Here is a 12,469-nt window from a genome sequence, read left to right on the forward strand (position 1 = left end):
TTTATTTGCTTAAAGTCATAAATGATAGCTGGCCATAGAAGTAGGCTACTTTTCACTTCTCTTGAAAATGTTAGTTTTCAGTTTGCTTTCAAAGTTAAAAAGATAAACGTGTATACAAGGAATTAGGAACAATAAAAATGACATTGTACACTTAAATTTTGCATATAAAATATTTTGTATTTATATAAAATCTTAAATAAATAAATAAGAGTAACAGTCAAATTCATAAATTACTCATTTTTTAAACTGATCTTTCAAAATCTTTTTTAATTAAGTTTGTCTCTTAAAAATTCTAAATTAATTCGTCTTTAATTTAAAATTTGTTAACATGATACGTGATATCACAAGTCACAACATATACTTAGAAGTCATAATTTATGATAAATTTATAAAATGAGATCAAATTAAAATTTAATTAAAAAAAATCTTGAGACATTAGAATTTTTTAATTTGAAATTAATTTGATCTGATATCACTAATTTAAATTTTTTTAAGGATAAATTTAATTAAAAAAATTTCGAAGATCAATTTAAAGAATAATTAATCTTTTAAAAACTAATTTGACTATTTACTCAACTAAATTATGTATGAATTATTTTATGAATAAGAGCTTATTTCGGAATATACTTTTTTTTAGTGTGTTTGAAAAAAGTTTAAAAATAAAAATAAAAACACAAAATTTTTTTTAAAGATTTTTTACTAAAAAAATATTTTTAACATAATAAATAAATAAATAATATTTTATATTATTATACTTAAAGATAATTATTAGACAAAAATATTTTTATATAAAATATTTAAATATAAAATTATTTTTTTAAATGTAAAAATATATTTTTTTAAACTCATCCAAATAAGTCTTAAAAAAAAAGGTAATGATAAGAAATAAATCAACAGGTGAAATAATGCCAAAAATGATTCAAATTAAGTACACAAAGAATCAGCAGAAAAGAGAAAATCCGTATCTCATAATACTGAGCTTTATTTATATAATTATTATTTATTTTTGTGTGTCTGTCTGACACTGTGTCTGGTCCAGTTTGCAGGCTTATAGGTGACAATAGCGTAAAATAGAAATAGAAATGCGAAGTGAATACACTCTTCTGACACATTCTGCTCCTAATTAAAAGACCTCCCCAAAACAACGCACTACTCTTCTTCTCTGCTTATGAGGTTCCTTTCAAGCAAAGCTTTTTTGCTTTAATGAACTCTACCTAGCTTAGCTACCCTCTTTCTTCAACACTATATAGCTAGATAATTTTAAGTATCATCTTCAAAATCTTAATTAATGTGTAATTTGATCGTTCTTAATTAAATTAAGCTAAACTTTCAATCGCATCAACATCCCATCCTAGAACAAGAACAACTGAATCGATATATGATAAATAAAAAGTTTATAGCCAGCTATTTTTGTCATCATCACCGATTTTATGAATAAGCTTTTACATTTTCTTAGAGAATATATGATTATGGTGGCATATAATATTGAAGTTAACGTATATGTATATCCATGTATTTCACAGACTTTTGCAGGTTGTAGAGCCAGAAACACTGAAAACCTCAGAGCTCACAGTTATATATACAAAGCCTAGAGAGAGAGAGAAAGAGTATCAATCATATACTCTATAGTACTCCGTATTTTATGCCTTGAGTTGTGTGGCCCCAACTACAATCTACCGGCTCTTTTTTTTTTTATATAGAAGTAAAAGTAGTGATATATCTTAATATTATAATTTTTGATATTTTTTAAAAGTGTAGAAGATACATAAATTGGAGAGTCAGATTTTTATATTTCAAATTTTTTAATTTTTTTTAATAGAAAATTCTTAGTCCAATTTCTGTTTTCTTACAAATCCCTCGATCTGATGTCTGTATCCTCATCAATCAGACGATCCGATTTTTAACGATTCCATATTTGAGAATAACACTTCATTAATCCACATTTTGAAAAAACACTGTTACTACTCCAATATCAAAAACAAAATCTGCAATCTACCACCCAATACAACAAAACTTTTAGGAAAATTATATTTTACTAACATGCATAACAATTTTTAGATTAAATATTAAATATTCTTTTAATATAATTTTTTATAAGGTTTAAAACTTATTATGAATTTAAATTCTAAACTCTAATAATTATCATAAATTAAAATAAAAATAAGAACAACACAGTATATATAATAATTGAATTCATTAACATATAGTGAGTAGCAGTAGAAAGTAGAAACTAGAAACTAGAAAGGAAAAGATTGAGCTGGTTATTGAAGTGTGTGAGCTTGTTGGGAAACTCAATTCCCAAGTCAGAAATGCGAGAATAAAATTGTTTTTATATATAAAATACTTGATATAAAAAAATATTGCGTTATTTAAATACAAATATTTATCTTTTTTCATAGTATTCTTTTAAAATAAAAATTTCGATATAATTATATACAAATTTTATAACATCGTGATTTTCAAAATTTTACAAATTAGTTGTTATATATTCATGTATAAATATATGTATTATTTAATTTATGTTTAATGTATATTTTATATTTTATATTTTAATATATATTTAAATTAGTAACTAATTTTATTATATACTTAACATAATTATTTTTTCAGATAAATTAAATAAATTTTAATTTTAAACATTATATCACAAATTTATACACTTATTCGAATATACACACAATTATATAGATTTTTTTTATTAATTCTAATACATAAGTTTTTTTTGGTTTCCCACAGTATCTCCAACCTGATAGGTCAAGAATTAATCCGTCGCGGTACTGAACTCCATTTAAGGGTTTGTCGCTGACCAATAGATTACTGTATGCACAAGGTATGATTCGAATTCTCGACACTTGTTTAATTCTAATACATAAGTTAAATCCATGTCTTAACCCTCAGCTTTATAGAAACCAACAAATCTAAATTTTTGTGAAGCCCCATTTGTATGCCAGGCACTAGTTTAGATTTCATTCTTATGGCCCATCGCGCAGCGGAACAAAAAAGAAACTGAATTAACTAAAAGGAGGATTTTCTTTGTTTCATATGTTACTGAAAAAAATTAAAGCCTAATATAAGAGATAGTTACTTGAGTTATTTAAATATGATATTTAGATTTATTTTTCACTAACCTTCATCTAATATCCAAAGCTAAATCTGAAAATGAGTATAATAACGTGAATCTGAGACACTGTTATGAAGATTTAGTAGGCTTTAAATACAAATAGGAGGTGTAGTCATTCGTAAAGGTACATCAAACCTTTTCAATTTTTGATGACTACACTCTCTCATCTTCATCTTCATGCTTGCTTTCGTAGTAAACTAAACAGAGATGCAAAGATTCAAGCCAACAACTGAATCACCACCATCACACTATTCTCACTCCCTCTTCCACCTTCGGTACTTGTTTCTTCTTCTTCATTCTATGAAGCAACCAACCAAGCAACAACTACTCATTCTTTTCAGTGTTTTTGAAACAGGGGAGATGACACTACCACAACTCCAAATCCAACAACGCGTTTAACTGATTCTGATCTTGCCGTTGCTCTTGTATTTCAACAACAGCACTATCACCATGCCTTTGATTTAACCTCAAGTTACTCTCTTTCTCACTCTCTTATCTCTCACTCACTCACTCTCTTATTTATCAAGCATACCTTATCCTCTGCATTATTTTACTATTATTTTCAGCTTCTCCTCCCTTCACTGCCAAGTTCAACAATGTTGCTGTTGCCTCAAGTAACTTGCAGTACGGGACATTCAACAACGTATGAACACACTCACACACACTCTCTCTCTTGTAGTTGGATTTCGAAGAACCTTATCTGAAATGTTGTGTTTCTATAGAACCTTGCTTCTTCAGGTTGTTACGTTGAGACAGGGCAACAGCAGCAGCAGCAGCATATGTTCCAGCAGAAGGGGCATTTTGAGACTCGGTCTGAATCAGCCATGGCTGACAATAGTCAACAGACCGATGATGCTTCCACTGATATTGACACCGATGATAAAACCCATGTACCTCTCTAAATTCCTCTGTTTACACAAACAAGTGCATGTTTTGTTTATTCTTTTGAATCTTACATGAGTGTTTCTATTTCTCTCCTCAACTGTGTGTAGTGCAATAATAGGGCTGGGAATGGGGAACTTGTAGTTGTGGACTCCAATGATCAAACTAAGCTTAAACATGAGGATCAGAAGGTTTGTTTCATTGTTTGTGTGCTACTTCTTCTGCTTACTATTTCAATTTCTGTTTCATTGGTAGTACTGATTCTTACATTTTTGTATAAACATTTTTCTAGACTCTTCGTAGACTGGCTCAGAATCGCGAGGCTGCTAGGAAGAGTCGATTGAGGAAGAAGGTAAATTAAGTAATTGATCCCAACCTGATATGTTAGATTGCTCAATTAAGCCCCTAACCATTGAATGATTGATATGTGTTGGTTTTTCAATAGGCATATGTGCAGCAATTGGAGAATAGTAGAGTTAGGCTTGCACAATTAGAGCAAGAACTTCAACGCGCACGTCAGCAGGTCTTAATTTGATTGTAGAGATTGTACTGTTTAATATGGTTTTGTTGTTAGTTCTGCTTACCATTATGTCCATGGGATGCTGTTTCCTTTAGGGTGTATTTGCTGCAACTGGAACTGTGGGGGATCATGCTCGCGCAGTTGTTGGAAATGGTAATGTTTATAAATAAGCCAGAGAATGTTTATCTGAGTTGTGACTGATCTTGTTGATGTCTTGTGGAACAAAATAAAAAATTGTTAGGTTTGTGTATTTTCTATTCTAGGTTCCCTTGCATAAAACTAAATAATCACTGAATGATGATTAGGCTGATGGTTTAGTTATGAAGAGCTAGATAGAATACTTGTTGCCAAGTTCAATGAGCTTCGAAAATTAATCTCTTGGTTTGAAATGTTCATATTTTAGGTGCCTTAGCATTTGATATGGACTATGCGCGTTGGGTCGATGAGCATCAACGTCTGATTAGTGACCTAAGATCAGCCGTAAATTCTCAAATGGGTGATAATGAACTGAATCTTCTTGTTGATGGTGTCTTGGCACATCATGATGAACTATTTCGGTTAAAAACCATAGGGGCCAAGGCAGATGTATTTCACATACTTTCCGGAACATGGAAGACACCTGCAGAAAGATGCTTCATGTGGCTAGGTGGATTCCGTCCATCAGAGCTTCTTAAGGTGATTGATCATCCATAGAATTGCTCACTTGTGCTTTACCTTGTGCCGAAAGCTATCTATGACATTTGTTTGTTTCAATATTCAGATAGTTAGAAACCACCTCGAGCCCTTAACAGATGAGCAATTGATGGGAATTTATAATTTGCAGCAGTCTTCTCAGCAGGCAGAGGATGCTTTATCCCAAGGCATGGAAGCATTGCATCAATCTCTTTCGGAGACGCTTTCCTCCACCTCCTTAGGTCCTACCAGTTCTGGAAATGTTGCTCAGTACATGGGCCTAATGGCAATTGCAATGGGCAAACTTGCCACACTTGAGAGTTTTCTTCACCAGGTAGATGAATGAAACTTCATTACATAAATAATTGGATTGTATATTGCTAATTCTTATTCCTCCATTCAAAGAATGTTACCATGCAATGTGTTCTAAGTTCTAACATGATCTTTTTGTTAGGCTGACCTTTTGAGGCAACAAGCACTGCAACAGCTGCAACGAATTTTGGCGACACACCAAGCCGCTCGCGCGCTCTTGGTCATAAACGATTACATCTCTAGGCTTCGAGCGCTTAGTTCATTATGGCTAGCCTGTCCTAAAGAGTAGGAACTGACATAGATATGTATAGTTTGCAACCACCTTTGTAATGCTGGTTTCCTAAGCTGATTTGGTAGTTCTGTAGTAATAGGTAGTTGGTGATGAGTTGTTTCCACCCTCAAAGCAAAAAGTAAATGGTTTATAGTTTGGCCACAATGTCAACAATCTCAAATTTTAATTGCATTGATCTGACAATCTTTCTTGAATTTTTGAAATGCTCTTGGATATAGTTCACAGGTTCAAGCTTACCCAAACAAATAAAAACCAAGAAAACTTAAAAAAAGTTTGCTCTGAATATAGTTATATCAGTACTAAGATGATATTAACACATTTTACAAATATATATTCTCCACAAATCTGTTCCAATAATGGTATGATCTGAACATAGATACCATCAAGTTGAACAATAATATTTACAAGATGAATGAAAGAAACTTTTCACATACTTTTCTTCCCTTTTTTGCACCTTCTCTTTTCTAAATATTCCTTACACTAATTAAATCATGTGAGCTGTATCATAAGTAAGCTACAATCTTCACTTTCAAAAGACATAAGATTCTTCAATCCTTATTATTCACCACAGGTCTATAGATTCTTCTTCTGCCGTTGTTCATTCTTCCTGCCAAGATTCAAAAAGTACCAATACCATTAAAGATTAGATTAAAGTATTAAAACTTTCCTTTAAAAAAATTTACTTTTATCATCTATCTTTCTAAAGTCTAAACCAGTAAAATAGAAAAGAAAAGAAAAGAAAAAGGTACCTGATCTTTTGTTTTTGCTGCATGGCACTTGTGGAATGAACACACCAGTCCCTTTTCCATGCTTCCACAAGTTCACTAGCCAAACCGGCGGTGCCGGTGCCGGTGCCGGCAACCGTCCGGCGGCATCTGATTCCCAGCAACATAAACTGCCAAAGCCACTGTTTAAAGAAAGTGATGCTGCAGCTGGACCAACACCATAAACCAACCTATTTGAATCACCACCACCATGGTTATTAATCTTGCAGCATGTTTTCTCTATCACATCCTCATTTTCTTCACTTGTTAACAGCAAAATCTGCCTCCTAATCTCAGCATAGAAACTATCATCATCATTCTCTGCCTCAAAAACAACACTAGCATTTGAATTCATCTCCATCTCCATATAGTAAGTAATAACTTGAAAACAAAGTGGATGCTGAAGTTTATGTATATATATGGAGGAGTAATTAGAAATAAAAATAAAAAATAATTTAGTTGTCAGTGTATTGGGTCCATGAAGTGTTAATCTAATCTAAAATAGTGTCCAAATTGGAAGAATATGTCCATTTTCGTACGTTAGCAAATGTCACGTACTTTAAATATTTGATGATGATATAGTCACTGAATCTATAATCCAAATCAATTGGTTCGCAAGGTATTTGGCGGTTACTTTCTTAGTGACATTTAATGGTTGTGATTCATCCACATCAACATCAACATCAACCATAACCTGTGTTTTGGGGTTACCATTAAAATATCAATTTTATGCGTTGTATTAATTAATGATACTTGTTTTGTGTTTTAAGCAATAACAATTAACAACACGTCAATTATGAGTATCTTGTTGGTGTTGGATCACTTATAATCTTATAATTATAACTGACAATAAAGGGTCAAACTTGTATATCCTAATGTGTGGATTGATTAATCAACATCTACTTCATTTGGGATGCTCTTTTATGGTAGTAATAATTAATTTCATTTTGGTAACATAATAAAGGAACAGGATTACATCTTATATTCATATCCGTGACTTATGCGAAATATCCAATATTTCATCATTAGCCCATGGAAATTACTATTATATCTATTATAGTAATCAAGTGCAATCTTAAAAACATAATAATAAATGTCTCAGATTCCTAACATGATTATCCATTGCTTCAAGTCACTGGTATCATCAGTCCATCACTTAATAAACATTACAATTTAATTTAGCTTCATTATTCATTATTGATATGGACAGCTCAATGTTTTATTAATTCTAATTTTTTTTTATCAAGGACGTTTAATCTAAAGTTAATTAAAAATAAAAGAAAAGAAAAAGCTTCTTTAGGATGATAAGGATGTGTGCTTTCATTAATATTGCAAATTATGATCTTCCTATATGTATATCTTTCATAGATAGTTTCTTAATCTCTGAGAAAACATTATCTAGCAAAATTAGGTTTTGGTTTGTATGCATGTGTTATGATGTAGAATAATTGACACAACTATTATTGTCATATACAAGTTTAATCACTAATTTGTTAGCTTCATCTATTTTCTTTGTATCTTTACAACTAAACTTGGAAGCAAATGATCGGAATAATATTTTTTTCAATTATTTATATGATGATCCAAAATGTGGGGTCCAGATCGCAACACATCTTTGCTTTGCATGTTTGGGATTCCACATGCCAGAGAGAAATGTCGGCTGAAGATTCTTTCATTATCTCCAATTTTCTTTTTTTGGTGAACGAGCCCCCTTGTATTTGGACGGAACATCGTTTTTGTTGTAGCTAGTTATCGCCTGTTTTGGGCGAGGCTATCGGTTAGAGATTCTTTGGGCATTTCCCTTTGTGGCCCATCAACTATCATTCTTCTTGGGCTTTGGATAACAGCATCCAACACAAGAGAGAATAGAACAAAGTAAGAAAATGGGCATGCAAGGTCTTGGTCTAGTAGTCATCATGTATGTCTTGTAATAAGTGCATTTGGATTCAAAATTTGATTAGGTCAAATAGTGGATAAGAGTATGAAATTTTATGTAGTGTTTGAAAGAGAGACTGAGACTAAGATAAATTTTAGTATTATGTTTGGTGTAAAAGTGTATAGGATTGAGTTATGTCTCAGTATCTTATTTGGTTTGAAATAAAAATAAATACTAAAATATTATAAATTACTTAAATAATCCCTTTCTCAACCTATGTCAAATTTCACGAAACTTCACTCTCTTTCTTCCTTGTACTCGAAGAACTGAGCAGCAAGGACACAAGCCGCCTGTCAACCTCTTCGTCGGCACCGCTGTTTACGCCGGTATAAATGACTCTCCCATCGAGCCTAGCGCATCGCAGCATCTCCAAAACTTCTCAATCGCGCCACCAAGTATTCCGCAAAGTCGTCTGTTTGGTGTTCTTTGCCATCTTTGCATCTACCTCACTACTGTCGCTGTTGTTCTTTATCATGTTTGCTCTTCACTTTGGAGTCGTGTCTCTACTCTGCTCTCTTTCTCTTAATCTCTACTTTCCTCTTTCGTTTGTCACATATCACCAAATTTGGGGGTGTATTTTTGTCTAGATGATTATATAATCCTTAATTATAATTGGATTAATAACTTTGTATGCTAATTTTCAAGATTTGCTCAAGCTCAGATTCGCTTGCTGGAGCTACGATGGCGATGACGCAACAGTGGTCCTGATGATGAGAAGATGAACAAGTTAGAAGCTGCGAAAAAGTAGCCCTAACTGGATTTACACAAAGGATAAATTTGGAATTAATTAATTAGAACGAATATATTTTGGTCATAAAATATTATTTAGATTTCAGTCTCCGTTCTAAAAAATTTTAATTTTCTGTATTTCTATTTTTTGGAGGTATTAAAATACTAAAATTTTGGAAATAGGAACAGAAATTTTAGTATCAATCTCTAAGCCAACAAATATAATACTAAATTTCAGTCTCTCAGTTTCCGTCTCAATATCTCAAAATAAATGCTATCTTAGGTATATTGTGTGACTATGTAAGTGAGTTTACAATACTTAAAATTGAGAGCTCTCTGATTCATTTAACAAAAAAAAAAAGAAAATAAAAAAATACTTTCTCAAAAAAAAATAAATAAAAAATAAAAAATGTTTCACCGACTAAAAATAATAGGAAAGATTTGTTGAGACTTTAGTCATTAGCTCATAGTTTATAAATTGTAACATGAACTGACAGTTTTAGGTCACATATTAATATTATTGTTAATAAAAATTTTGATAAATATATAATAAAATATTGAAAATAAATTTTGTATAATTTTTATAATTTATAACTTCAGCATGTATTTAAGGCATATATTAGTTAAATCTTAATATAAGCACTGAATTAATATTTGATGGGTGATATTAGGCTGCGTTTGGTTGATGTCTTGAAATAATAAAGACATAGATATAAATATACATGAGTACATAGACATAAAAGACACTCAATTTTTCATCTTGTTTAGTAACTTAGACACAACAGAATATACAACTCAAAATTTTACTAAAATGTCAATTTTATCCCCATTATTCTTCTCTATCACTATTTTTGTCCAATCCCTTCTTTTAGAGTTATCATCAACATCAATACCACTATAATCTTCAACCAAATACAAAAGCAACAATATGCCAATTTAAATTAAATTTAATAAAATTAATAAAAATTTTAGAGTAAAGTATCGTTTTTATCCCAATGTTTAGGGTAAGTTCTATTTGTATCCCTAACGTTTAAATCGTCCTATTTGTATCATTAACGTTTATAAAAGTGATTCACTGTTATCCTACTATCAATTATACTAACAAATCAGATTATATTTTTCAATTATTCTCACTTGGATGTATTCATTCACAATTAGGTCTCACTTGGATGTGGTCAATTTTAATATTATACCCACTATTTGTGTTTAGATTCAATTATGTCCTTAGAAAAGTGAATTATGTAAATGTTGTAGGAATTAGTTTCAACATTTAATGAGCTATTTTTCGGAGTAGATCATCAATTTTATCTCAGACATTTATATTCTAATTTCAAGAAGAAATTTTTAAAACTCAAACTAAAGTGCTCATGATGTGTAATTGACGGCAGGATAACATTAAATCACTTTTATAAACGTTAGGGATACAAATAGGACGATTTAAACGTTAGGGACACAAATAGAATTTACCCCAAACGTTGGGGACAAAAACGATACTTTACTCAAAATTTTAATTTGTTGCATGTCTGTAAAATAAAATACACATGTAATTTTTTTTAATAAAGGGATAATAGAAGAGGAAAAGATCAGAGACGTTTTTTCTGAAAAGGATGAATGACGTTGGTAGAGAGAGGATGTGGAGGGAAGCGCCGTCGAAGCTTGAAGCCGCCGGTGAATCTGGATGACGATGGATCTGGACTCCTGTAACCCGAACCCTTCGAGAGAGAAGGAGGAGCAGAAGTAGCGGTTCTTGATGGAGGAGCAATGGTAATCGACGGCAAAAAAAAAAAAAAATGAACGCAGAACATTCATCTACATAATAAAATTAATTGCAAAACCAGAACATTCATCTACATAATCCCATAACAAAACAAGATTTACAATATATATTCTGAAAAAGTTTAAAAATAAAAATAAAGAAGCACAAGAAGATAGAAATAAAACAATGGCAGTATAATGATACTCACATTAACATTAATCAAATTACAACAATTTAGTATCAAAATTTAACAAACTAAACTCAAATAACCAAATCTGTGTTCAAATATTATTATCTAAAAAAAAAAAAACTTTTGAGGTAAAGTTGAAATAGATAGAACAATGGGCACCTGCAGCACCCACATTGACGGCGAGTCCGAAACGGTGAGGGAGGGGCGATGCGGTGAGACCCGTGACAAAGAGGGAAGGAGGCACGGTGAGATGTAGAAGCGCAGAGGCAAGAGGCAAGCGCTTCTGCATCTCACCGTGCCTCCTTCCCTCTTTGTCACGGGTCTCATCGCATCGCCCCTCCCTCACCGTTTCGGACTCGCCGTCAATGTGGGTGCTGCAGGTGCCCATTGTTCTATCTATTTCAACTTTACCTCAAAGGTTTTTTCTTTTTTAGATAATAATATTTGAACACAGATTTAGTTATTTGAGTTTAGTTTGACTGTTAAATTTTGATACTAAATTTGTTGTAATTTGATTAATGTTAATGTGAGTATCATTATACTACCATTGTTTTATTTCTATCTTCTTGTACTTCTTTATTTTTATTTTTAAATTTTTTCAGAATATATATTGTAAATCTTGTTTTGTTATGGGATTATGTAGATGAATGTTCTGGTTTTGCAATTAATTTTATTATGTAGATGAATGTTCTGCGTTCATTTTTTTTGCCGTCGATTGCCATTGCTCCTCCATTAAGAATTGCTGCTTCTGCTCCACCTTCTCTCTCGAAGGGTTCGAGTTACAGGAGTCCAGATCCATCGTCATCCAGATTCACCGGCGGCTTCAAGTTTCGACCATGCAGCATAGAAAAAATAACAAGTGTAGAAAAAATAACAAGTGTAGTAGAGTATGGCTTCTTAAGAATGCAAATCTTCCTAATTAGTCATTATAGCCCTTCCAATTTGGGTTGCCAAATAAATTTCAAAAGTAACATAATTACATATCAACGAGCTAAGATGGCACTCCATTATTATGAAGAAGATGCATGAATGAATGAATGTGTGTGACTCAAAAGAAAGGCAAACATCATTCATAGGCTTTGACCCCATTCAGCTCCAATTGTTGTACTTTTTCAAGTCCCAAAGACATGGGTTGTTTAGAGAGTAGCATGTTCAATGGACATCCTGAAAACCGGAGAGAGATTCCAACTTCCATGAATGTTTGGATGCTTTGTGACCAATAAAATACATGAGGCCCTTCGAAAAGGAACTTATTAGTGACATGCCAATATCCATGGCCACAAGAAAAGTAATCT

At 31.9% G+C, this 12,469-nt stretch overlaps 2 protein-coding genes across 2 annotated transcripts; one reads left to right on the plus strand and one right to left on the minus strand.

The window, feature by feature from the left end:
• Positions 1 to 3,100: 3,100 nt before the first annotated feature.
• Positions 3,101 to 5,991, plus strand: LOC112779627 (transcription factor TGA2.3-like). Its single transcript, XM_025823956.3, has 11 exons — positions 3,101 to 3,396; positions 3,477 to 3,592; positions 3,688 to 3,764; positions 3,844 to 4,011; positions 4,114 to 4,194; positions 4,296 to 4,355; positions 4,449 to 4,526; positions 4,619 to 4,676; positions 4,927 to 5,198; positions 5,284 to 5,529; positions 5,650 to 5,991. The coding sequence occupies exons 1-11, from the start codon at positions 3,329 to 3,331 to the stop codon at positions 5,794 to 5,796; spliced, it is 1,371 nt and encodes a 456-aa protein (XP_025679741.1). The 5' UTR covers positions 3,101 to 3,328; the 3' UTR covers positions 5,797 to 5,991.
• A 73-nt stretch (positions 5,992 to 6,064) lies between these two features.
• LOC112779628 (uncharacterized) lies at positions 6,065 to 7,158 on the minus strand. The gene is made up of 2 exons (XM_025823957.3): positions 6,549 to 7,158; positions 6,065 to 6,406 (listed from the first exon to the last, which is right to left on the minus strand). The coding sequence occupies exons 1-2, from the start codon at positions 6,928 to 6,930 to the stop codon at positions 6,348 to 6,350; spliced, it is 441 nt and encodes a 146-aa protein (XP_025679742.1). The 5' UTR covers positions 6,931 to 7,158; the 3' UTR covers positions 6,065 to 6,347.
• Between the last annotated feature and the right edge of the window lie 5,311 nt (positions 7,159 to 12,469).

Source organism: Arachis hypogaea, chromosome 19 (genome assembly GCF_003086295.3).
Source record: "Arachis hypogaea cultivar Tifrunner chromosome 19, arahy.Tifrunner.gnm2.J5K5, whole genome shotgun sequence".
NCBI classification, from domain to species: domain Eukaryota; kingdom Viridiplantae; phylum Streptophyta; class Magnoliopsida; order Fabales; family Fabaceae; genus Arachis; species Arachis hypogaea.

Excerpts from the sequence above, each read along its gene's own strand:
- LOC112779627 (XM_025823956.3), top strand. The coding sequence starts at position 3,329 with ATGCAAAGATTCAAGCCAACAACTGAATCACCACCATCACACTATTCT. Across the intron at positions 3,593-3,687 it reads TGCCTTTGATTTAACCTCAA|CTTCTCCTCCCTTCACTGCC; the intron begins GTTACTCTCTTT and ends TATTATTTTCAG. Across the intron at positions 4,356-4,448 it reads AGAGTCGATTGAGGAAGAAG|GCATATGTGCAGCAATTGGA; the intron begins GTAAATTAAGTA and ends GTTTTTCAATAG.
- LOC112779628 (XM_025823957.3), bottom strand. The coding sequence starts at position 6,930 with ATGGAGATGGAGATGAATTCAAATGCTAGTGTTGTTTTTGAGGCAGAG. Across the intron at positions 6,407-6,548 it reads CAGCAAAAACAAAAGATCAG|GAAGAATGAACAACGGCAGA; the intron begins GTACCTTTTTCT and ends GAATCTTGGCAG.